General features: G+C 42.4%; 1 protein-coding gene across 5 annotated transcripts in view; it reads right to left on the bottom strand.

Annotated features, from left to right (window-relative positions):
- The window catches only part of LOC121284922 (nck-associated protein 5-like), a 716,253-nt gene that overhangs the window by 253,880 nt on the left and 435,269 nt on the right, over positions 1-27,104 (bottom strand). For all 5 annotated transcript variants that reach the window (XM_041200836.1, XM_041200840.1, XM_041200841.1 and 2 more), the window contains one exon: positions 13,387-13,530. In XM_041200836.1, coding sequence (XP_041056770.1) covers positions 13,387-13,530 — 144 coding nt within the window. The remainder of the gene's footprint in view (positions 1-13,386; positions 13,531-27,104) is intronic.

Here is a 27,104-nt window from a genome sequence, read left to right as displayed (position 1 = left end):
GAAAGCTAGCATGCAAATGCAGGAAGCAATTAGGAAAACAGATTGCATGTTGGCCTTTATTGCAAGGGAATTTGAGTACAAGAATAAATAAGTCTTTGGAAGCCAGATTAATTAGGGGTTTTAGGAGTTATTATAGCAGTAATTTGTAGAACTATGTATGTGTCTGAAATATTTTCTTTTGTTAATAAATGTTTAATTTAGTTTTCTAAAATATCTCTAAAGTCTTGGTAGACTTATTACTACTGAATTCAGGGCACGCATCTTGAAATAAATACAAATTGCAAAACCATTGTGACCACGTAATCAGATTTCCCTCCTGGATTTGATCGGCCTGGCACACATCATCTGCCGCGTCATAACACAGTCTCAGGATAAGGGGCCGTGATGAAGAGAAATTGCTTAACTCAAGGGATTGTGAATCTTTGAAATTCTTTACCACAGAAGGTTATGGATGCTTCATTGTTGAATTTATTTAAGGCTGGGTTAGATAGATTTTTGGTCTCTCAGGGAGTTAAAGGATATGGAGTACAAGTGGGAAAATGGAGTTGAAGCCCAAGATCAACCATGATTGATTGAATGGCAAAGCACGCCCAACAGGCCATATGGTCTATTCCTGCTCCTAGTTGTTGTGTTCTTGTGTATTTAAATTTCCACTTTTTAGATGGTTTATCTTTGTTTTTCCTTTTCAAAGGTCCCTATTCATCCATTGAAACCTGTAGATCATGTAAATAAATGTCCTTAATACATCATGTGTAGAACTAGGATTAAAAATGTCATATTATTGAAATTGATTTATTTTATTAAACTAAGGCCCCCAAATTCTAATGAATAGCAAGCTAAAGTGGAAAGGGCGGAAACCCAACATCCATGCTGGTTCAATCTACTCATTAATATCCAACTGCCTTAAAAAGCCTGTTTTAAAAGAAGGAGCAGCTATGGAATGTTAACCATCATGAAATGACACTAAAACAATTTCGTTAAATTTGCAACAATAAATAAAATGGGATTTCCTACAAACTGAGGGGAGAAATGCCAATCACACTTGTGGATTTACCAGCAAGGTGATTATAATACCCAACTAATAGCTTTGGTTTAACTTACATTTGGCTAGGGATTATTTAGCACATTCTTTTTTTATGATCACAAAATATTTGCCTCAATGACGCATGCTATTCTCAGTGGTCATGAGAACTAAAAATAATGGAATCCCCAATAAAGGAGAAAATAGAAAATTTATCCACAGACCAAAAAATAAAATAACTAATAGAATGGACTCCTAAAAGGAAAATCTTGCTTGACCAACCTTACTGAGTTCTCTGAAGAGACAATAGAGGGAATAGACAAAGAAAATGCAGTGGATGGTGTCACACAATAGACTGAGTAAGGTCAGAGCATGTGAAAGCAGAGGGAAAGTGGCAGAATGGATAAATAACTGACTGAAAGATAGAAATTATGGAGTAGTGGGTAAAAGGTAGCTAGCTATTCAGAATGGCAGACAATTAAAAATGGGGTTCCACAAGGATCAGTGCTGAGACCATCGTTGTTCACAAATGATACTAATGGAAAACACAATTTTTATATTTGTGGATGACACAATTTTTTTTTGGGGGGGGGAGTTGGTCTTGGTGGGAGGAGCTAGTCAACACTGAGGAGAATTCGAAGAACTTACAGTAAGATATCAAAAAATTTTCAGAATGTGCGTATAATGGGCAAGTGAAACCAGTTAAGTGTGAGGCATTACAGTTTAGCTGGACAAATAAGGAGCTCATATATTACTTGTAAATTAAGAAACTAAATGAGTTAGAGGAGAATAAAGGAGCTGAGGCAAATACACAAATCACAAAGCAGCAACGCTAAAACACAAACATAAACGAAACCCCAGGGTTTATTCCTAAAGGGATAGAATTGATAAGTAGAGAAGTTATGATAGATTTGTATTGAACCTTGATTAGGCCACTCTTGGGGGTATTGTGCATGATTTTGGTTGCCATATTATAAAAGGGTTGAAGAGACACTGGAGAAGGTGCAAAAAAGATTTAGGAGGATGATACCAGGAATACATGGTTATACCTATGAGTAAAGGGCAGGTAGGCTGGTTCTTTCTCCTCTTGAAAATAGAGGGGTGAGGGATGGCCTAGCTGAGGTCTTTAAATATGTGAATGGTTTCAACAGAATCGGCACAGAGCTTTTCCACTTGTAGGGAACAGCAAAACTAGAGGGCATCAATATAGGATCATCGCCTGGAAATAATAAATTCAGAAGAGACCTCTTTACCCAAAGAGCAGTGAGGATGTGGGATTTGTCACCACTGCGTGTGGCTGACGCAAATAGTATAGATGCATTTAAGAGGAGGCTGGATAGTCGATGAGAGAAAAGTAAATAGAATATTATGCTGATAAAGTTAGATGAGGAATAATAGGAGGAGGCTGGAGTGGAACATGAGCTCTGGAACATATTGGGCTAAATATTTTATGTAATTAAATTCAATCTTTTTACCTCTCTTTTTACTTCTCTTTTTGTACATGATTCAGTATTGAATCCACTATAATATAAGCTTCCATCTCAGTCCTTGCATTGCTAGTCTCATAACCCTTTCATCTAATTGGTTAAGGCAATACTCAGTTGCTTGCCCCGGTCACTCAGGTCCCAGGTTCCCAATTTCCCCTGCTGTGCAGTTTCAGCTCACACTTTCAGCAATTTGCTTTGCAAAAACATTTTAAACCCTAACCACGCAAGAACAAGACAAGTCTAACCAATGTCGGGGGCTGATAGGTTTGCTCATATAGCCATATTATGGCCCACCATATGCTGCAAATGGTTGGGGACTGCAGGGTACTTCTAGATTGTTGAATTAATAAGGACCAAGTGGGTTTCTCATTCATAACCATTGTGATCTCACATTGTGTTGGGCATATTCAGTCAGAGGATGCTGTGTTTTATGGTATGTAATGTACATTTATTATCAGCATTATTGATTTCTAGTGATTTAAAATACAATTTTAATTATTCATATAAAGCATTCTGGCCATGTTTATTGTATATTTGAACTGAATGTATGTGATAATACACATTTTTGTTGAAATTTTATATCAGCAGAATTATCATTTTTTTCAGGTATGTAACAAATATTATGATCATTTCCCCGCTCCAGGATGTGGAGGAAGTTGTTAGAGCAGATTTTCTAGGTACGTAAGTGGTACATAGGAATATTGGAACTGATAGATGAGAAACGTCCATGATCCATCTGGTTCAGCCTCTATTATCCTGCTAGTGGTATGCTGCAACAATAAAGCAATAATTTAGGGCAAAATTGTCCCAGATTTGCACTAAGTGCAGTAGTGGGCATGAAAGATGATGTTTTACCCACCGGCCACAATGTTGGGTTTTCAGGCCCTATCTCCCCCTTCCCGCCTCAAATTATGCAGTTACGGGAAAATTGCCGGATCACTGGCGGGTAGCATCTGATTTGCCCACCATGCCATTACCTTGCCACTTGCTCAAACCGGGAGGCATATTTAAACTGCAGTCACGCACACAGTTCTCAATGCTCGCAGCCCAGGGCTGCTCCAGTGAAGACATGATCCAAAAGCCAAGAAGAGTGCAGCACCCCAATTCAGTGACACATCCCTGGGATGCCTTCTGGATGCCGTGGAGGCCCTCCATGATGTCCACTACCCCTACTCTGGCCGCAGGAGGCCCATCAGCCTCACCGCTATGGCTTGGGTGGTGATGGCAGAGGTGGTCAATGCCAATGTTGCACACAAGAGGTTGGTCGTCCAGCGCAGAAAATGGATGAATGATCTCATCTGTGCAACCAGAGTAAGTCAACCATCTCATCAATCTCAACTCACCCACTCACAAGCCCAACACATGTTCACTGGCATCACACTCACTGCCAGCTCAAGGAACATCACCACTCATTCCCTCACACACACCCTCACATCTCCATCTGGCCTCATTTCCTCTGGAGAGAGGCTTCTCATCCCATCCAAGGCTCCACTCAGCACACACGCATGCCTGGTATCCTTCTCATTTGGCCTGGCATGAACCTTTCCCACAATCTCTGTCTTTATGCAGGACAAGATCATGCATAATCAATGGGAGAGGTGCCAGACCAGGGGTGGAGTGCCGGACATCAAGGTCCTCAATAGAGCTGGCCGGAGAGGACATGGACCATTCCTGTGGTGACAGTGAAATTGGCGGCAAACACCCACATGAGGATCCTGCACCACATCATACCTCTCTCAACGCTACTCTGAGTCCACTGTTCGGTGTTCAATGTGGCTGCCAAGTACAAATAACCTCCACTTTCTGAACAAGGCACATGTGATACGTCACCCTCAGGCACCCTTGACACCAACCCCAGCACCAAGAGCACCTCAGATGAAGACCCTGAGGGCAGCACCATTGAAGAGCCATCACCCCACTTACCCACACACTCCACCAGTGCAGTGACACACATCTTGGTGGGTCCTAGACGTAGAGTAGCCTCATGATCACAATCTGCTGAGCAGAGCACACAATCTGTTCCACAGCAGGCGGAGACAAGGATATCCTTGGCCGCCAGCACTCGGAGGACAGCTGGAGGCAAGGTATCTGCTGAGTCCAAGTCAGATGATGAGCCTCTGGACTTGGTCCTCAATCAGTAGCTGGAGCTGCAGCGACAATCATGGGAACATCGGGAAGGGATGTCTGGTGCACGCCACAGATTGCAAGGCACAATGGAGGAGTCCGTCTATCTTCAACCCGAGGTGATAGCACCTGCATGCCGATGCACTGAGGCCAACACTGGTATGATGGCAGCCGCCATAGAGACCTTGGTCCAGGACATCAATCCTGCACTGTTGTGCGGGCTGCACTCCATTGCTGACGCCATGGTTAGCTTCCAACAGTGTCAATGCAAGAGGGGTGTGGGGTAGCTCGATCTCCCTCCAGTTTCCCTTTCTCCTCAAGGCGTCAAGTGGGATCATCGGGCATGCATAGGGAGGAGGACCAGCAGGTGACTCCAGGAATGTCCAGTTGATGCAAATCCCATTTTCCTGTGATACCCACAGCTCCAGCTCCACAGGCCGAGGAGAGTGCAGCCGGCCCACAATAGGACACCCAAAGCAGGCCGGAGCCCTCCAACTTTCAGCCCTCCACAGGACGCATACCAAACTCATCACGGACAGGACGTAACAGTCAGCAGGCTGCCTCCCCCACTGCTGTGGATGTTGGTTGGGGATGCACCAAGTCATAGCAGCAGGGTTAATAAGGTTAAGAAGATGTAGTTGCACAGCCTGGGCACGAGTGTTAATTACTTGTACAAAATGTTCACTATTGTAAATAAACTCCCAAGAATGTCTCCTTGCCTATGGCTGCTTGTTATAATGAGTAGTGTTTGTGTCACTCGGATGTGAAACCTTGATTCCTACACAAGATAAAGGCAGGTGTCTCAGTCCAAGGCCTCTTCCTTGTGCAGTGTGTAACCTTCAGATTAAAGTGATGGTCTAGCTTCACACTCTTTGGACACATTAGTGATGCCTGTACCTCGATGGTGCCTATCATTGCTGCCAGAATGTCATGGGCAGTTGTCACAGAGTTCTGTCATTCTCTCTGTGTGCTCTCAGCACCTTTAAGGTGGGGCTGGCCTCCCATCTCTTCAGCATCTGTGACCAGTGATGCCGTGCTCCTGAAGGTGTCAGATGCTGAAGGCTGACAAAGGATCAGGTACACTTGAAATTTCACAGCCCCATTTCCATGATACAGCCCTGATCACAGAGTGCAAGTGAGCTGCCCTCAGCCAGAAAGGAGTCAGACATTCACAGAGGCAATGTGAAGATCTATGGAGTGTCCATATAGCATGTCGTCATTATCCTCCTGGAATCTAATGACACTGTTAGGGCTTTCGCTGCGTCTCCATGACATGAGCCTGAGTACTGAGGGTATGTGCACTGCCATTAGGCACACAGGAGTCAAATGTTAGGTAGATGCAAGGTGAGAACGTCAGGACTGTCCTCACCACATCGTGTCATCATCCTCCATGAATCTTGCAGCTATGAGGGCCTCCCGAGCATGCCTGCCTCATCTGGCCAGTGCAATGGCCTCATCGTCAGCATCCTCGCCTTCGGGGACCTCAACACAGTCATCCCCTTCAACATCCTCCTCATCGGAGGGGACATGCAGCTCTTCCATCTCCTCCTCAGCCAGTTCCTCCTACAATGATGCATGACACCCTCTGGGGACTGTATTGCAGTGCTGTACTGGGCCTGTTGAGACACCGGAACCTCATTTTCAAGATGCCTATCATTTGCTCCACCGAAGACCAGGTCGCGCCATAAGCCTCGTTATATTGTTGCTCTGCTGCTGTCTGAGGCCACCACATGGGCGCCATCAGCCACGTCTTCTGTGGGTAGCCCTTGTCCCCGACGAGCCAACCCTGCAGCCTCTCCGGACCCTGGAAGATGTCAGGGATCTGAGCCCTGCTAAGGATGTAGGAGTCATGGACGATCCCTGGGAATCGTACGCAAACCTGTAGGATGCGTTTTTAGTGGTTGCAGATCAGCTGATCATTCAGTAACTAGAAGCCCTTGCAGTTGATATAGTTAACTGCTTGTTGCCATGGAGATCTAAGCATCATGTGAGTGCAGTCAATGGCACCCTGTACCTGTGGAAAACCAGAGACCTGAGCAAATCCCAGCACTCTTGCTTCCTGGTTTTCCTGATCCCGGGCAAAAGGCACAAAGTTCTATGCCTTTGTGAAGTTGGCGTCTGCGACCTCCCGGACACACTTGTGCATGGAGGCTTGCAAGATCCCACACAGGTCACCTGTGGAGCCCTGGAAGGAGCCACTGGTGTAAATATTGAGCGCCACAGTCACTTTCATGGTCGCTGGCAGTGGATGCCCTCCATGTCCCCATGGCACCAAATCATGCAGCTGGTGGCAGATGTGACCAACCAGTTCCCTAGACATGCACAGTCTTCGGCAACACTGGTTGTCAGTCAACTGCACGTTTGACAGACACCATCTATAGACTGTGGGTCTAGAGAGGCCCTGCGAGTGATGGCTCTCTGTGGAAATTCAGCTGCGTGTGCAACAGGCCCTGCCACCCCTTCATCTTGGGGGAGGTTCTCCTCCATTTGCTGAGCCAGGTGCCTCCACCGCACTCTTCTTCTTCCTCTATGCTACCTGTAAGTCATGAAGTATACCAATAAATCACCAGGCTCCATGATCCTGATTTTCTCGTCCTGCAGGATGAAAGAGGGAGACTCATGGGTTGGCATAGGTCTCCTAAGAACTTCTCTTGGTTAAGTCAGAAGGCCCCTTCACGCATGCAGGAGAGTGTTGGCCACCACTTGGATCGCCAGCATGTAGTGTGTTTTATGGCTGTCCGAAACCCCACCCACCTCAGCTCCAACTGGCGGCAGCTTCGCCCACTGGACTGCACGCTGTGGCCTCAGCTCAGGCGCAAGCATTCTCCTAACCCACACTGCAAGGCTGCACTGTTAGCATGAACCATGATGGATATTGGTCCAAACCTTAATAAAGACATTGCAAGGGGCTCTGAGCACCTCCACCAGTAACTGTGCCATGGCCACCTGTCGTAAGGAGATTTTGCAACTTACCCAGTCCACCAATTTTTCTGCTGCCCCCTAAAATGTACATTAGTTTGCAGTCTGCACCTGAGGAGCATTTGGTGGTACAATCATGATTTTGCTTTGCTTGAATGGGCATAAAAGCTTCACAGGCCCAACTTCAAACTTGTCAATGGAGCTGCAGCTGAACGGTCTCAGCTGCGGAAGAATGCTCACTTTTGACAAGCTTTCCCAAGTCCATAGCCGCTTTCTTCACAACAGCGTTAAACTGATTTTTGGCCTTCTCACCATATTGTCTGCTCATGCCTGCCATGACGGCCACCAATGGGACCGGACGATTCTGCCCTTAGTCGGCAACAGATTCAGATATGGAGTAAAGATATCCTGCTAATTATGAAAGGCTTAGGTCAAAAGTCGCCCATTCTCTCAAGCATAACACATTTATTCTATTTCATATCTCAGATGACTCATATATGGTAGCTCAAAATATTACTCCCTGGAAGTAATTTAATTTCCATTTGAATGAATCAAATTAGACATGCAGATTAACCAAAAAATTGCATGTTTGCTATGTTGAATGTCAACAAAGGTAAAAGACAGAAATTGCAATTAAATAGTGTCCTTCATGACCTCAGGATATTGCAAGGCACTTAATTGGTTAGGAAGTACATTTAACCTATCATCATTGTTGTAATGCAGGGGAATGCAGCAAACCAATTTTTGTTCAAGGCAAGTTCTCACAAACATCAGTGAGACAAATGGTCAAATAATTTGCTTTAGTCATGCAGGTTGAGAAATAAATATTAGCTAGGATATTAGGATAACTTCCCTGCTTTTGACTGAATGATGCATGTAATTTTTACATCTACACAGGAGGCAGCTAAGGCTTCTGTTTACGTCTCAGCTGAAAGATAGGACCTCCAAAAGCACAAACTCCCTCAGTACTGCACTGATGCACCAGCCTAGATTGTCTGCTTTAGTCCTTGGAATGTTTCTTGATCCCACAAACCAAGAACTCAGAGCGGAGAGTGCTACCACTCGGTCAAGTTGAAAGCATTTATTTAAAATCAAGGGGAGAATTTTAGGACACAACCATCACTTATCCAGTTTCAACATTCCCATAAAGCTGATAACCAAATATCCCAATGAAGGTAACATGTAGCTAGGTTTCTTTTCCATCTCAGTAATTTTAGTAATGCTTAGTAATGAGGATTTTAATTAAATTATACATTTTATTTCTGTGGGTAATTATTATCTTGTGAAGTATAAATAGGAGAAATTCAAGACATAAAACTTATAGCGTCTGACCACACCCGACCATACAGTTCATTATCCATTCTTGGCAACATCAAATGATATAATACAAGTGTTAGCCACATAAAATGACTGTTCCTTTCCTTACATCTCTGTGAAGAACAGCTTGGGCACTTTTTTTTCCTGTGTTAAGTAGCTATACAAATGAAAAGTTCTGTTGTCTATTGTGTGATATCAACAAAGCATCTAAGCATTTAAGAAGTTTTTTGTGTGAAACATTGTTTGGAATTGAGGCACATTATGGTTATTTCTCATTATAGTAAAAGTATTAAGGATAGAACTAGCATAATGGACAGCATTCTAGCAACAGGAACTGTACCAGAAATAATACAGCAGACACTCACACCAAATTTGAACTAGATATTCCCACCCATGCGGTTCAATTCAGATGTCACAAGTTCACAAAATTTACCATGTCAGTATCAAAATATATGTTACATTTAGCTTCTATGGCAGGAAGGCAGGTGTATTATGTCAGTTGTGTTATATATATTGTCATGAAGATGTGCTTTATGCCAAATAATATTTTTAATCCATCAGCTGGGAATATGAATTGAACTTTTAAAAGCAGACTTTTAAGTGGCTAGAGTGACTTGATCTCACAGCCCAAGATGGCTACCTAATTTGCATTACTGACCTTCATTCCACATTCCAACTCCATTGAGATGGAAACAGCATGTCGACAAAAACCCATCAAAGATAATGGCCTCAGCACAATGTGAATGAACCATATCTCATGTTCCAACACCCAGATACTAAACTAGGTGGAGACAAACTATCAAACCTGATCATTTGAACAATGGGACCCTAGCTAAGAGGAGGAATTCTCAGACCTGGGCTAATCAAGTTACAACTGGAATACACAATCATGCTTGAACTACTAGTCAGTTGGCTGTGTGTCTTCGTGCTATCATTAAGTACGATTTCCCAGGACGATGGACGGCAGTGGTGGACAAACCAAGCCTTTGTATGTTTGAAGCACATGCTTTCTCAGCAGAACTGAGGACAATCAGCTGAGAGAGATCCTTCCTCTCTCTCTCTCTCCACCCAACCTGCAGGCTTTTAAGCCCTCTTAGCTATTGTTTAACTTTCTCTCCATGTGCAGCAGACAGCAGTTTTAAAGAAATCACCCAACTCCACAACTGTGACTCCAGAAGAATGGACAGATCATCCATCTGCAGTTTTAAATCGCCTCAATGCTGAAAGCAGAAGACCACTGAGTGAAAGCAAGAAGACTACCAGATTCCTGAAGCCAGCAAGTCACCAAACTACCAGACTGTGAATTCCTTTTAACTTTTATGGACTCTAATTTGAACAACATATCCTTCCTCATTCTGTAATCTGTATTTGTGTATGTGTGGACTTCGAGTATGTGCACGCGCGTGTGTGCCACATGTGTGAAAGTCTTCGTTAAAAATATTTTATTATTTCATTTAAACTGATCTAAGTATAATAAAGCTAACCACTTTCTTTGTTAAACTTAAGAAAACCTGTCCTATTGTTTTTTTTTTGATTACTAGTTGTAAACTGTTAAGTACTCACTGGATTGGCAAGCATATCCTTTTCAAACAAAACCACCTGTTACAATCAGACAAGGAAAGGGCAGAGAAGGGAGCCATTTAACCCCACCTCACCTGGTCATAATAAAATAAACAATATATATTTAAGGTAAATCATGCCAAAAAATCTACTTAGACAATTATTTGTGGAAGAGAGCCAGAATATAGCTGTTAAATTCTCATTTTGAAATCATAGCAGATCTACCTTTGTATTGCTCACATTTACACTGAAATTTTGGTCTAATCCCAAAACAAAATGTCTACTGTTAGATGGGATTTCACGATTGGGCAACACATTCATACTCATAAACTTGTTCTCTACAAACTAAAAGATTATGTTCAAGCCTTGAATCTTTTTTGAATTACCCAGGAGTTTGGGGAATCTATAGTTCACTGTTATTTTCTCCATGGCAATACCTCAGCCAATCAGAGTTGACTTGCTAACCAATCTGTAGTACCTACTGTTGAGATTGTTTGAAATTTAGCATCCTTGCATATGCCCTGATGAATGCAAGCTGAAAAGCTGTGGCAACATGTCTCTCTTTTCGGTAATATTCATTTTTATGTATCTATTGCATTACACATTTTATTATTAATCATATATCCTGATCTATTGAGGAAAGAAAATGCTGGCTGAAAGCAGCTTGAATAAACTGATAGATTGATTTGATTGGTTCAGTTAACAGTAATTATTCATAGAATAGTTGCAGCACAAAAGGAGGCCAGTTGTCCCATTGTGTCTGTGCTGGCGTTCTGAAAACAGCAACTTAGTTAATCATAATCCCCCATCCTTTTCCCATAGCCCTGCAAATTTTCTCTCCTCATGTGCTTATCCAATTTCCTTTTGAATCTGTCTCCACTATATTCTCAACCTGTGCATTTCAGATCCGAAGCACTCACTGCTTAAAAAAGGGTCTTCCTCACGTTACCATTGGTTCTTTTACCAATTACTTTATATCAGCATGCTCTAGTTCTCAACCCTTCCACCACTCAGAATAGTTTCTGTCTATGCATTCTGTCTGGACCCCTCATGATTTCACATGCTTCTGGTAAATCTCCTCTCAACCTTACTTTCTCTTAAGGTAAACAACCCCAGTTTTTCCAGACCAGCCATGTAAGTCTGTCATGCGTGGAACCATTCTTGTAAATCTTCTCTACACCCTCTCTAAAGTCTTCACATCCTTTTGAAAATCTCATGCCCAGAATTGGATAAAATATTCTAGTTGAGGTAGAGCCAGCATTTTATAAAGGTTCCTCAGAACTTCCTTGCTTTTATTCTCCATGTCTCTATTTATAAAGCCCAAGATCCCATATACCTTTTTCACCCTTTCTCAACCTGCCCTGCCACTTTCAACAATTTGTGCACAAATATTCCCAGGTCATTCTGTTTCTGCACTCCCCCTTAAGAATTATACCCTTTATTTTATTGATTCTCCTCATTTTTCCTACCAAAATAAATCTGCATTACATTTGATCTGCCATGTGTTTATCCATTCCACCAGACTGTCTATGCCATTTTGAAATCTAGCACTATCTTCCTCACAGGCCACAATATTTTCAATTTTTGTGTCATCTGTAAGTTTTGAAATTAGGCCTTGCAAACCTAAATATCAAGAAAAGCTATGATCCTATACTAACCCATGGAGAACTTCACTTCTCTCACTTCCTCCAGCCCAAATAACCGTTCACCACTATACTCTGTTTCCTGTCACTCAGCCAACTTCATATCCATGCTCCCACTATCCCTTTTATTCCATGAGATTCAGCTCTGCTCACAAGCCTATCTTGTGGGACTTTATCAAATACCTTTTTGAAGTCTATGTACACCACATGAACCACATTACCCTCAACAACTCTTTCTGCTACCTCATCAAAAAACTCATTCAAATTGGTTAAACACAACTTTCCCTTATCAAATATATGCTGGCTTTCCTTAATCAATCTTTATTTGTCCAAATGAAAGTTAATTTTGTCCCAGATTATTGTTTCTTACATCTTTCCCGCCACCAAGGTTAAACTAATTGGCCAGTAGTTGCTGGGTTTTTCCTTACCCACTTCCCTAATGAAGGGTGTAACATTTCTAATTCTGCAGTCCTCTGGCACCACCCCAGTATCTAAGGAGAATTGTAACACTATGAATAGTGACTTCATAATTTCCACCCTTACTTCCCTCCGTATGCTCAGATGAATCCCATCTGGCCCTGTTGACATAACAATTTTAAGTACAGCCAATCTATCTAATGTCTCCTCTTTATCAATTGTTCGCCCATCCAGTCGCTGAACTACCTTCTTTTGAACTGTAACTTCAGTGGCATCTTCTTCCTTGTTAAAGACAGAGCAATGTATTCATTTAGTACTTCAGCCAAGCCCTCTGGCTCCATGCAGCAGTTTCCTTTTCGATCCTTAATTGGCCCCACTCCTTCTCTTACTGCACTTTTGTCATTTATATACTTGTAGAAGGTTTTTTGGATTCTCTTTTCTGTTAGCTGCCAGTCTCTTCTCATATTCACTCTTTGCATCTCTTATTTCCTTTTCATTTTCCCTTTGAGCTTTTTATGTTCAGCCCAGTTTCCACTTGTATTATCAGCCTGACATCTGTCATAAGCCCCCTTTTTCTACTTCATCTAACTCTCTATTTCATATGTCATATAGGGAACTTGATATGTAGCTTTGAAAATTTAGTAACTAGATTGGTTGGTTGGGTTTGTGTGCATAAGTGATAGCTATTGCTGCCTATCTATATTTGAACAAATCTGCCATGGCTAACTTAACAGAAATTCCTTATTTGGGTTCATCAGGTCATGGTAATAGATACTTTTCATGTGACATTTTGAAATATGAAGGACAATTCTCTCATTTGCTAAATAGTAACTTGGTGCAAGACTTTCGCTTCTATATAGATACAACTTACTGGAGACAAACTTCATTATTTGCTTACCTCTAGTGCTCGTAATCGCTCCAAAAGGTGCAATGTTTTTTCTTGCTCCGCAATGCTGCTTACACTGCTTGAATATTTATCAGTTGTTGCGTTAATGTTTGCTGCTGTCTCCTCACAAGTTGCTGCTTCTTCTGACAATTTACCCTGGACATCCAGAATAATAAAGACATTAAAATAATGTTTCAACATGGAGAACAAAACAATTTAAATATATATCCCATGGGTTTAATTTAATGCTCACCACGTCAACAAAATTTGTATTTATGTCACGGAATTCACAGATTCCGCAGATTAATGATCCTCAGAGAAAACATTTCTCCTCATCCCCATCTTAAATGGGAGACCCTTTATTTTTAGACTGTTTCCCTAGTTCCAGTCTCTCCCACAGGATCTTTATACGTTTCAATAAGATCACCTCTCATTCTTCTAAACTTTAATGGATACAAGCCCAACCTGTCCAACCTTTCCTCATAAGATAGCCCCTACATCTCAGGAATCAGGTGGATGAACCTCTCTGAACTGCTTTTAATGCAATCATGTCCTTTCTTAAATAAGGAGGCCAAAACTGTACAAAATACTCCAGGTGTGGTCTTACCTACATCCTATATAACTGTAGGAAATCTTCTCTACTTTCACATTACATTCCCCTTGCCATAAACAAGAACATTTCATTTTCCTTCCTAACCGCTTGCTGTACCTGCACACTAACTTTTTGTTATTCATGTTCCCCTTTCTCCCTTCCTAACAGCACTATGGGTGTACCACATGGACTGCAGCAGTCAAGGTGGCGGCTCACCATCACCTTAAGGGTAATTGTGTATGGGCAATAATTGCTGGCCTAGCCAACGAGATCTGCATCCTGTGAAAGAATTAAAAATAATGTACCAGGACAACTAGATCCCTCTGTACCACAGAGTTCTGGAATGTATCATCATTTAAATAATACATTGCTTTTCTACTCTTCATGCCTAAGTGGACAAGTCCACAGTATACTCCATCTGCCAAATTCTTGCCACTCACTTAAGCTATCTATATCCCTTTGCAGTCTCATGTCCTCTTTGTCATAATTCAACACAATTTCTTTTACCGTGTTAAATTGCAAATTGATATTTATGATGGACCAGAAATTACTGAGAAGATAATGGTTTGTGAACAATGCACACTGTTAGTGTAAATCAGCCAAAAAATGGTGGTCAGAAAGAAAAAACCTGTGAAAATGGCATCTGATCCTCCACCTCCTCAGGAGTTTCATGAGATTTCTGTATTGACATATAAATTGTCCATTAAACTCACCACAGTAAGTTAGGATTAGTAATTAAGAGCACAGGTACCCTTTTAAAGACATGGTGGTTGATAATGAATGTCAATCAACACTTCTGGCCCAGAAAGCAAACAATTAGACTTGTGAAATTGCATTCCTTCAGGTAGTGAATTGTTGGAGATTTTAATCATGCAATTACTTTTAAAAAATGTACTTTCCTCTTGTATTTTGCTTTATTTCCCTCTCAGTACTTGATTTAACATTAAATTTACCCATCCTAATTCTCAATCTTCCTCAGTCCTTTCTCTATTTATTTCTTGATCCTTAAATATCATTGGTTAAGGAGATAAACTGTGGGTCTCGTTATTCAACAGCAGCTCAGATGCCCTGCTGCCACTGTTATCGGCTCACACTGCCACCAACATTTTGGGCTGAAGGATGCAGGATAAAGTCTACCTAATTGGGCACACTACAAGGTGCCCTGTGTCAGCTAATGCTGGACATAAAAGTGGAAGACACTTGGAAATATAAAATCCTGCCCTCTATGTACTAATATTTAACAGACAAAAGTATGAACTGCAGTTTTTGGGTGCAGGAAAGCTCACAACGAAAAAGTACCATGAGATCATAATCAGTTAGTTCATCACTATGCATTATTAGTATTACACTTATGTCTTATATCTTTATGCTAACATTTTAATCATGTTCCAGTTGACCCTGGACCACTGCTTAAAAATAACCTTAATTTGGCATTAAATTGGCAATCTCATTCAAAGGCACCACAGAATAACTAGGTTGGGAAATGGAAAAATGCCACATTGCTGCAGGCAGTGAGACACTGTGTTTGTGGCTGAGGTACCTTGCTAGGGCAGAGTAAAGGGAGCTATAGCCAGGACTTCTGAAACTAAATAGCACCTGAAGGCTAATATGTGTAGCAGGTCCAACCAAAGTCAGTTTCATAACAATATAGATTCCTTAACATTTTAGTCCACAGTTTGAAGAATCCCTCGGCATAACATGTACTTTGAAATATCCACTGAATATCTATAAGATATACATAGGGCAGAATTTTACAACCCAGTAGCGGTGGGGGTTGGGCCAGAAAATGTGGCGAGCCGTTCAAACGTCCACTGATTTCGGCGAGACCATAAAATCCAGCTGGTGGGAGGGGGCCATAAAATTTGACCCATATTGTGCATGTCTTATTTGGACATGATCAATGTGACATAGGTCAGTCCTGCAGTTACACACTTCTACAATGAGATGGAGCTCCAGAAACAGCATATTCAGATAACCCTCAACTAAAGCAGCAAAATTCATTCAATCTTACAGCTCCAGGAGTCTGGAAACATTTCCAACTTTCATCCTGAATAACTGTGCATCAGGGACAACTGCTTGCTACTTTCCTTTTCCGTTGCTCCAATTTTCCTTCTATGTTAATAATTCATGTAACTTTTCTGTGCACTTTCCTCTCAGAGGTCAATTCTATTGGCAATCTCCACTTCTTGGAATCTGCTTTCAATTTCCAAACGCTGAATTTTACGTCCCATGGGCGGGCGCGTACCCAACCCGATTGGGGGTAAAATCACGCAAGAAGATGTCAGGCTAGTGTCCCGACATCATCGTGTACTCACGCAATATTTCGCTCAAAAGTCGAAGGCGCGTCTGTCAACAATTAAGAAGGCAATTAAGACCATTAACGGCACGATTGTCTCCAACTTTTCATGGCCCATCCAACCTTATGGTTGACGGATGGGCAAATCGGCCAGGCAGCCTTTGCTTTTTTCATCAAATCTCATCCAAGGGTGGGATGAAATTTCCATTATGAAATGAAATAGAAATAAATATCCGTGGACAGCACTTTTATCAGCTACATTTTCAGGTGATTGACTGTGATGCATGGACATTTTTTTCCAACTTTTTAAACCTTTATTTTCACATTTTCAGGTCTGCAGTCCCTGAGGCAGTTCTCTTTCTCGCAGCGCTCACCCATGCCCGTGGGAAAAGTCATCACCCACCCTCTTAGTGCCACACCCTGGCAGCGCTGAGCTTTTCAGCATGCGATTCACACTGGCTGGCCGTTAATTCTCCCAGGCCTGCCGATCACACATGCCTGGCAAAGGTAAAGTTCAGGCCCAAGGGTTTATTCTCTCTCTGGTTGTCACTTTTGCTGTCAAGTTTAGCTATTTTAAGCTCTTCTGACTTTATTTTGGCAAACCGTCAAGTTTTTATCTCTTTAGAGATCAGTTCCCAGGTGGTTGCCACCACTTCTGCTCACACCCAGGGTGAAATTGTTCCAGATTTATACTGAGTACAATAGCGGAGGAGGGTTGGGTGGGGTGGGGGGGTGAGGTGGGGGGGGAAGGGGTGGGGAGGCGTTGGTGGTGGTGTATGGGGTGTGGTGGGGGGAGTTTGGACATTTTACCTGCTGGCTGCAATGGCAGATTTTCATGTCTTATTGATCACACATTCCCAGGAAACACATTGTTTCACTGGCGAAACAAAAACAGAATTACCTGGAAAAACTCAGCAGGTCTGGCAGCAACGGCGGAGAAGAAAAGAGTTGACGTTTCAAGTCCTCATGACCCTTCGACAGAACTGCCAGACCTGCTGAGTTTTTCCAGGTAATTCCGTTTTTGTTTTGGATTTCCAGCATCCGCAGTTTTTTTGTTTTTATTTTTGTTTCGCTGGCGGGTGGTCTCCGATTCACCCACCATGCTATCACCTCCATGCTCCCACATGCCGGGGTCCATATTTAAAGTGCAGTTACGTGCACACCTCTCGGTGCTTCCAACCCGGGAGTGCTGCACAGAAGACATGGTCCTGAAAGGCAAGAAGACTGCAGGCCCCCCAATTCAATTACCCTTTCCTGGGACGCCTTCTGGTCACTGTTGGAGCCTGCCGCAATGTCCTCTACCCCTGGTCTGGCCGCAGGAGGCCCATCAGTCTCACCACTCCAGCTTGGGAGGCGTTGGGAGGGTGATCAGTGCCAACACTGCATAGAAGAGGTTTGTCATCCAGTGTAGAATAAACGATATCCAGTGAGGATAAATGATCATGCTGCTAGGGTAAGGCAACCATCCCATCACTCTAAACTCACATACTCAAGCCCATCACATATTCACTGGCATCTCACTCACTGCCAGCTCAAGGGGTATCACCACTCACTCTCACACACACCCTTACATCGCCATCTGGACTCATCTCTGAATAATGCCTCCTCAGCCTTCATCGTCTTGAGACCACTTGTACAGAACAATATGCACACACACTGGGATACCCCCACCTTCCCCAGTAATGCCCAACCCTGCAGCCTCTTCCCTTGCCTAAGGTCACTTGTCCCCTTTCACCAAGCAAGCCCTAGCCCTGCAGCCATTGAAAAGCCACCCCCACCTTAAGGCTGGTCTCGCTTGTGAGCACCCCCCCACCTAAAAGTGATGTGGTGCTGCCTGTGAAGCCTGGCGCTCAGGAGTGTGAGTGCTGCCTGAAGCAAGGTAGGCAGACAAGCCTCAAAGTCCCGAGCAAAGTGCAGTTTGCCAGGTGCACGTCGCTTATGTATGGTTATGAAACATGCCAACGTGCCTGGATGATCCAGTGTGAGGGGATGATTCCAGCGAGCTGGGCTTATAATGATATGCAGGTGTATTACACTGAAGTTCCCAATGTGTGGCGATGGGAAATGCAGCCCGCCATTGACGAGCGGACGGGACGATTGCAGACTGGTTTCACAACGTCGTGAAACCGACTTTTGACCTTCCCGCCATATTGTCCGCTCACATCCACCATGATGCCTGACACCAGCGGGCATGGAAAATTCTGCCCCCACAGTTGCACACTACCACCACTTGATGGAGCTTCATGCTCTGTAGAACCCCATACCTGTACTGCCAGTGTGACTAATGTATTATGGGAAAATTACTTTTGCTTGCCATTCTATGGACTATTCCACAAGAGATGGGCTGGTGATTTGTTCTCTTTAAAAAAAAACTCTACAAAACTGTGTTTTTTGTTTCAACAAATGGAGCACTTTAAACTGTTCAACAAAGTTTAATGAGCTCAGCATCTGAATTTCTCACGTATTGCTCAGTTGTGTGCAGCAATAGATGACACTTAATAATTAACTATCTCGCCAGATTTGTAGCCCAGCTAGCTAAACTGGAGCTATTTTATTTTTAAAGTAACAGTATTTATAAGATTACATCTGGTGGTCTGGTAGGCAAAAACCTAAGGTATATAATATCATTCACATTGCCGTTTTATGTTAATTTATATTTATCTTGTCACTCTTAATAGTCTGTACTTGCAATAAAGATAACAGTGAAGCTGACAGTGCTCACCATTATTAAGGAGTAGAATGGACAGCAACTTCTGGTGTCTGCACATGCACAGTTAAATGCGGAAATTAAGAAGGTGCTGTCTAATTTGCCCTGCTCTTCCACAAGCTGCATTATATTGGTACCTTGGCAAGAGACTCTGCATTTCAAAACATGCAAAAGCATACATTTGTAGTATTTACCCACCAGATACCCACTAAGTATGTCAAAAAAAGTTAGATGCTGTTCATTCAAGTGTAAGTGAATTTTCTTCCTTCAGATTTTAAATTACTGTTGGGTATTTTTAATAAGGGCTTTTTTTTTCTTTTTCTGCCTGTCATCTCCCTCAATAAATTGTTCTTACTCTCTCTTTATTTCACATAATTTTACATTGAATTTCATATTCAAGCGTACAGTTCCTGGTTTAGACCTGCATGTCACAGAAAAAATATTTACAATTAGATTGATTGAGGAGGCAGACTGTTGCTTGTGCTATTCACACAGGTTCCAGATCCCCTGCGGAAGGCATCACACTGTTTCAGACACACAGTGATGGTAAGTTGCTGCTTAAAAGCCCACAAAACCTGTGGGCAGCGGTAAGCGTAATGAATGGCAAGCATTATTTGTTAGCCACTGACCGTAAAATCTAGGCCAATATGCTTAAAGTGCATTGAGCCTATTGTTGTTGACAGATTGAGTTTACTAGCTGGTGTTACATTCAATAATGGCTACTGAGCACAAGAAACAAATGAGCATATGCTTTTCTATAATGTTAATGATGAAAAAGCATGCTTTTATAATATTCACCATGTAAACCGATAAAATCTTTAAACACCTGCGCTCTAAATATTTAAAACATAGTGGCTGAGGCTTAAAGATTAGATTCAGACTTCTGCAAAGCCAGTTGATTTAAAAAAAACAAGATCAATAGGGCTTAGATAATTGAAAGGCCTGCCTGCTGAGTGAAATGCATTAGGTGTGAAATGGTATAAACTGTGAAATGTATGGGAGTTAACAAATCAATGGAGGTTAAAAAAAATTGGTGTCAGGTGACACTGTTTGAATTTTCAACATCAATTATTTGTTCCAATATAAATTACAATAAGAATTGTTCAGAGGAAGAATATAAGCAGCAAATATCACTGGAGAGAAATTCCAAAGCAAATTACACATTCTGCAATTGGAAAATTTCTGGATACTAAGAACCAAAGCTCTACTTGAGCTGTTGATGGCTGATGCTGTCATGGGATGTCTAAACTGGAAGCACTCCATTCCCTAGCACTAACATCCCTCGGCTTTACAAGAAGAGAAATGCACATACAGCAACCAACAATAACAGCAACTTATATTGGTGGAGCAAATTTAACATAATAAATGTCCCAAGGCACTTCACAAGAGCATTATAAAACGAAGTATGACACAGAGTCATGTAAGGAGGCATTAGCTCAGATGAACAAAAGCTGAGTCAAATAAGTAAGTTTTAGGAGTATCTTAAAGGAGGAAAAGGGAGGTAGAGAGCCAGAGAGCTAATAGGGAGGGTATTCCACAGCTTGGGGTCTAAGCAACTGAAGGCATGGCCACAAATGGTGAAGCAATTATCATTGGAGGTGCATAAGAGGCCGGAATTAAAGGAGCACAGATACGAGGGTTTTGGGGCTGGAAGAGACTACAGGTATAAGGATGGGCAAGGTCATGTAGCTATTCGAAAACAAGGATGAGAATTTTAAAATCAAAACATTGGCCAGAATCTTCGGGTCAGTGTACGGGGGCAGGCCCTGCTCACCAACACGTAAAATGACGCGCGGTGACATCAGGCATGCGTCCCGATGTCACCGCGCATCATTCAGATCTTCAGTTCAGTGGACGGGCACCGGAGTCGGCTGTGCACCCGCTGAACTGTCAAAGGCCTATAAAGGCCATTTAAATAGCAATTTAAATAATTAACATAGCTGCCCGTCCAACCTTAAGGTTGGCGGGCAAGTGAAGAGCCCAGGCGGCCTTTGCATTTATCATGGAACCTCATTCACGGGTGGGATGAGGTTTCATGAAGGTTTTAACTTCATTAAACATTTTTAATAAAATTCATAGACATGTCCTGACTCAGACACAGTCACATGAGGGGACATATCTTAAAAATGTTAAATTTTTAAAAATCAAACTAAGCTCCCTGAGGCAGCTCTGTGCCTCAGGAAGATTTCTGTTCTCTTTGCGCGCATGCACGAAAGAATGCAGGCCCCGACTCAGCCTCCTCCACCAACCTGCACAGGGAGCGCTCAGGCACGAATGAGGATTTCAGCAGACGACGAGCTGATACAGGTGCGAAATCGGGCAATGTTACAGAGGTAACATTGAAATAGGCAGTCTTAGTGATGGCATGAATATGAGTTTGGAAGTTCATCTCGGGATCACATATAACACCAAGGTTGTGAACGGGACTGGCTTAATCTCAGACTGTTGGCAGGGAAAGGGGTGGAGTCAGTAGCTAGGGAATGGAGCTTGAAGCGAGGACCAAAAATAATGGTTTTAGTCTTCCCAATATTTAACTGGAAGAAATTTTAGCTCATCCAATACTGGATGTTGGATAAGCAGTCTGATAATTTAGCAACAGTAGAGTCGTCGAGCAAGGTGGTGGTGAGGTCGAGCTGGGTGTAATCAGCATACATGTGAAAACTAACACTGTGCCTTTGGTGGTGTCACCAAGGGGCAGCATGTAGATGAGAAATAGAAGGGGGCTAAGGATCAATCCTTGGGGGATACCAGAGGTAACAGAGCAGGAAGAGAAGCCATTGCAAATGATATGTTAGTTTGATTAAATAGATAAAAATGGAACCACTTGAGAGCAATCCCACCCAGCTGGACAAGAGTGGAGAGGCATTGGAGGAAGATGGTGTGATTAACCATGTCAAAGGCTGCAAAACAGATCAAAAAGGACAAGGAGGGTAAGTTTACCTTTGTCACAGGCACATGGGATGTCATTTGTGACTTTGATAAGAGCTGTTTCAGTACTGTGGCAGGGACAGAAGCCTTGATTGGAGGGACTCAAACACGGACTTCCAGGAAAGATGGGAATGGATTTCGGAGAAATCAGCACATTCAAGGACATTGGCAAGAAGAGGGAGGTTAAAGATGGGACAATAATTTACAAGGCCAGTGGGGTCAAGGATTTTTTTTTTGAGGAGGGGGGGTTTTGATGATGGATTAAAAGGAAAAAGGGTCAACTAAAAAGAGAGAACTATTTACAATATCAGTTAACACACGAAGTCATTAAAAATACATATGTATGAATGTTGTTACAAAGAAAGGATAAGTGTAGATAGATTCAATAGTAACAGAAGATAACAATTTTAAATTGCATGTTTAGAATAAGGGCTTCCTTGTGTAGTTTCAAACACTGTAGTGGCAGCTGTGAAAATATTACTGCTACAGTTCAGTGAATCTGAATAATGTGAACTGATTTGACAATGGATAATCCAGAAAATAACAACTGTTTGTTATTGCAAACTCCTAGAAACCAGCCAGTTATATTTTCTTGTCAAAGATTCTTCTCAACGAGCACCAAGCTCTCAAGCTGATATCATTGAGCTTTGGCTTGGACCAGGGAATAGAAAGATTTGTAACAGCAACATTTAACAAGTGTATTCAGGCATTGCACCTTGATAAGACACCTATAAACACATGGCCAAGCTTGCAAAAATCTCTCAATGCTTATGTGGCATAGTCAGAATTTTCCCACCTGTTGGGCATTTTCAGCTTAATCTCTGGTGCACATTGATGGTTACATAACTGTATCAACATGCTGACATTAATTAATTGCAACAGCATATCAATTCTGATGCTGACCAACTTTATTTTAACAGTAACAGGTCAACAAGTTTGGATCTGCTTACCAATTGCTCAATTCAAAGTTATGTACACTGATGAGCAATAGGTTCTGTTTAAACAGTTATCCATGTGGTTCATACTTATACATGTAACAACCAGTTCCTGTGTAGAATTTTAAATAATATTCTGTTCAGATGTAAGTTAACTGTTTTCCCAGGCCATTCTAAAAGTGAATATTTTTAGAATCATTACCAAGCGAAAAGGAAGTCCTGCCAAGATTGTAAATACATTTTAATGCTAATAGGATCCTGAGGGCTCCAGTGACCAGAAACTGAAGTGGACTAGCCATATAAATGGCTATGGCTACAAAAGCAGGTCAGAGGCTAAGAATCTTGTGGTAAGTAACTCACCTCCTCACTCCCCAAAGCCTGTCCACCATCTACAAGGTACAAGTCAGGAGTGTGATGGAATGCTCTCCACTTGACTGAATGAGTGCAGCTCCAACAACACTCAGAAAGCTTGACACCATCCAGGACAAAGCAGCCACTTGATTGGCACCACATCCACAAACATTCACTCCCTCCACCACTGACCTACAGTGGCAGCAGTGTGTACCGTCTACAAGATACACTACAAAAGCTCACCAAGCCTCCTTAGACAGCGCCTTGCAAACCCACAACTGCTACCATCTAGATGGACAAGGGCAGCAGAGGCATGGGAACACCACCACCTGGAAGTTCCCTCCAAGCCATTCACCATCCTGACTTGGAAATATGTCGCTGTTCCTTCACTGTCGCTCAGTCAAAACCCTGGAACTCCCTCCCTAACCGCACTGTGGGTGTATCTACACCACATGGGCTGCAGTGGTTCAAGAAGGCAGCTCACCACCACCTTCTGAGGGGCAAATAGGGATGGGCAATAAATGCTGGCCTAGCACATGTGATCTCCCTGAACTGTGTGTCCCTGTAGAGACCAGGGCCCAGGGGAAGGGGGCACAGACAGTGCCAAACACTGGGGCCCTGGGTTTTGGTGGGGGTGGGGGGGTCACTTCCTTGCTCTAAACTGAAAAACCAACTTAAAAAAAATTGAAACATTCAGGTTGAGAGTTCTGATTTTTTATAAAGCTAATCTGTCAGTGTCAGGTCAATTCCATGGACCTGTTGTTGCTGCTTCCGATCTTTGGGCAGCTTTGTGGTTCCGATTTCCTTTTTAAAAGCCCGCCAAAACAACCACAAAGCTGGCTGGAGGTCAACAGCAGCAGCAGGACATTTGTGAGTGCTGTTGCTTGAAACATGGTAAGTCAAATTTCTGTTTTAGAGCCAGTTGGATGGAGGAGATGGTCAGGCTAGGATGGGGAGGCGGGGGGGGGGGGTAGGTTGGAGGAGTGGGAGGAGGTTGGAGTCTGTTGGAAGGGTGGGGGAAGATTGGGGGGAATTGGGGGGTGGTTGGTGGGGTAGGGAGTAGGTTGCAGGTTCTTGGTTCTTGGAGTGGTGGGGTTAGTTTAGGGGCTTTTGGAGAGGTGGGGAGTAGGTTGGGGGTTGCTGGAGTGGTGGGGGGGGGTAGTTTGGGCATGTTGGTAGGTCGGGGGTAGATGGGATGTTGTTAAGTCAAGGGGTAGTTGGAGCAGTAGGGGTAAGTTGAGCGGAGGACGAGGAACTGTTGGGGGGTGGGGAGTAGGTTGAAGGCCTATTGGAGCGGTTGGGGGGTTATGTCAGGAGCTGTTGCAGTGGTGGGGTGAGAGATTGGGGGCTGTTGGAGGGGTGGGTTGCAAGGGTGGAATGGGGTGTCACCCTTTTTTTGCTGTTGAAGTTTCTTATTAATTATTCCATTTTTCCATTAATTATTCCATTTTAGGCTGTAAATTCATAGTCTACAGATTATGGGGGAAGGGGATACAGTTCAGTTCTTGAGTTAAGGCCATACTGAATATACGTACCCTGTATCATGCTTCTCTGAAAATTCATATCAGCAATTCATTCTACTGCACATCTTTCCTAAGCTGCTGGTAGATGTCAGATTGGCAAATCCTGGGGATAGCATCATTAGCGTAAAAGGAGCAGATGCCATTGATGGTATATTGTGGGTTGACACCATGGAAGTCATAATAGTAAGGTTGTATTAGCTACAGAGTTAAATTGTTTTGTAAATGTAGTGATTTCTTTTTAGCCACTTTCCTAACATCAGTTGATTGTTCTGTGATTAATTATCTTTATAGAATCAGCATTGGGCCTCCAGTTTCACCATTGCTATAGTCATTCTGCCTACTGCATGCAGTTGTAATGAAAAAAGACAAAACCTACATTTGTACAACACCTTTCATGATGTCTCAAATCACTTTACAGCAAATTAAATACTCTTGACTTGTTGTCACTGGTATAATGCAAGTAATGTTATCAAATGGTGAAGCAGGCTCAAGGGGTCACATGGCTTACTCCTGCTCCCAAAATATTTGTTTGTATGTCATTCTGGATGGGCGAGATAAGCTGGGTTAGATGGCCTTTGTCATCCATAATTATCTTGCGAACAGTGGGTGGAATCAGGGCTGGAGTTCTTTTTATTTAGTTGCTAATGAAAGTTTACTGTGAGCAGACTTTATGGGGTGAAATTCCCAGGACAGGAGTGTGTAATGGGCTCATTGTGAATCAGTAACCTGTTTTACCTGTACATGATTCTCAGGAGCATTTTCCGCTAACTTCAATCTTGTCCTTTTGTCTACTTGCCTGTTATCCCACTCTATCTTGGTGCTCTTAAGAGATTTTTGAGGTATTGAAACATTGTGATTAAGTTGTGTTGCGTAGTAGATATTGAAAACATATTGTAATGAGGAGCAGCAGAGTCTGCAGGCTTGCTGATCAAGGAAACACAAATACAATTGTGAACCATTCAATCTTTGTCTTCTGGCTTCTTAAAAGTTGTGTTGCACAGAGACACCTGAGAACTCCAATGCTTCTCACAGACAGTGAAGACCTATGTTCTTCAATCATTCCACTTTGTTACTCAGGAGTCATTTCTACTCGTGAGATTACTGATAAAATAAAATCCAATTACACCTTCTATGAAATAATTATATTAAATAATATTATGCACCCACCAGGAGAAAGTCTTCTACTCTTTCTACAGAATGGAAAAGATCTTGTGCAGTTTATTTGGATTGCAACTATTGACTCTTTCCCCCAAGAACTTGTTGTCACTGTGTTCCTATGGTGCAATGTGCAGAACATGTTAATGAGGGCTAAGGCAGTCACAAAAATCAGTGTTATTGCCTGCACAGGGTTATAAATAACCAATAGGATATTTTTCTGTCAAATTAAGAATATTGCATGATGCTGATAAAATAAAATTTGTACCACCTGGTTTGTTTAATAGTTTCGGTAAAATCATTTAAAGAACACATGCAAACTAATACTGCATTATAACATTGCTGCTCTTAATATTAATGACCCATGCTGCATATATATTGGATGATGTTTGTAACTAGATGCCAACAATGGGCATTATCATTTTACTAGGACCTGATAGTTTTGTGAACTGATTGGTGAGTCTTGAAAGCTGAAAAAATATCATGCACAATTGAGGTGTGGGTTAAGTTGGGGGTTTGGGGAGCGTGAGGAATAAGGGGCCTGGAAAGCGGAGAAGCACCAAGGCCCATGATTTTTCTCCCTGGCCCTGGTTGAGACAATTTAAAGAGAAATTTGAAGACCCCAGCAATTAACTGAAAGAACTACACCACAGAATTTCACATTTTTAAACAAAACTAATATTTACTGTGTATGAAACCAAAACAAAAAAATATCCAAAACAAGCACTGCTAACTTAACACTATTGTTGGTCAAGACTTAGGTTTTATAAATTCAGTTCCCCTTTTTACTTCCCAATTCCACCCAAGCGTTTAACTATACATTACGAGATCTTGAGGGTTCATTCACTTTTTACAGAACCAACCCAAAGGTATGGCACAGCCATCAGGTATTCATTTTGGCTTCTCCTCACCTTCCCAATCCAGCATTTCAATTTCCAGAGCTCTTTTTCTCTCAGGCAATTTCACTGCCTTCTTGCCCTGACTTTGGACTGACAGACTGCATTTTCCCAGTCTGTTCATCTAGCTTCTTTATAGCTCTTTCGAAGCTAATTTTTCAAGCTGACTGCTCATTTGTGTCAGCAAACACGCAGATGGATAAATTTAACTAAAGGAATCTCCCTAACCTCTGCAGCCCTTCTCCATCGCAACGTGAAATACTTGGGATGTTCCAAGCAGAAATGTCAATTTATTGTATACCTTCAAAACAACCCCTTTGATTTGTGACCTACATGACTAATTTATA

This window comes from Carcharodon carcharias, chromosome 12 (genome assembly GCF_017639515.1).
Source record: "Carcharodon carcharias isolate sCarCar2 chromosome 12, sCarCar2.pri, whole genome shotgun sequence".
Lineage (NCBI taxonomy): Eukaryota > Metazoa > Chordata > Chondrichthyes > Lamniformes > Lamnidae > Carcharodon > Carcharodon carcharias.
The sequence above is the reverse complement of the archived record's forward strand: the minus strand, read 5'-3'. Positions and strand labels throughout refer to the sequence as shown.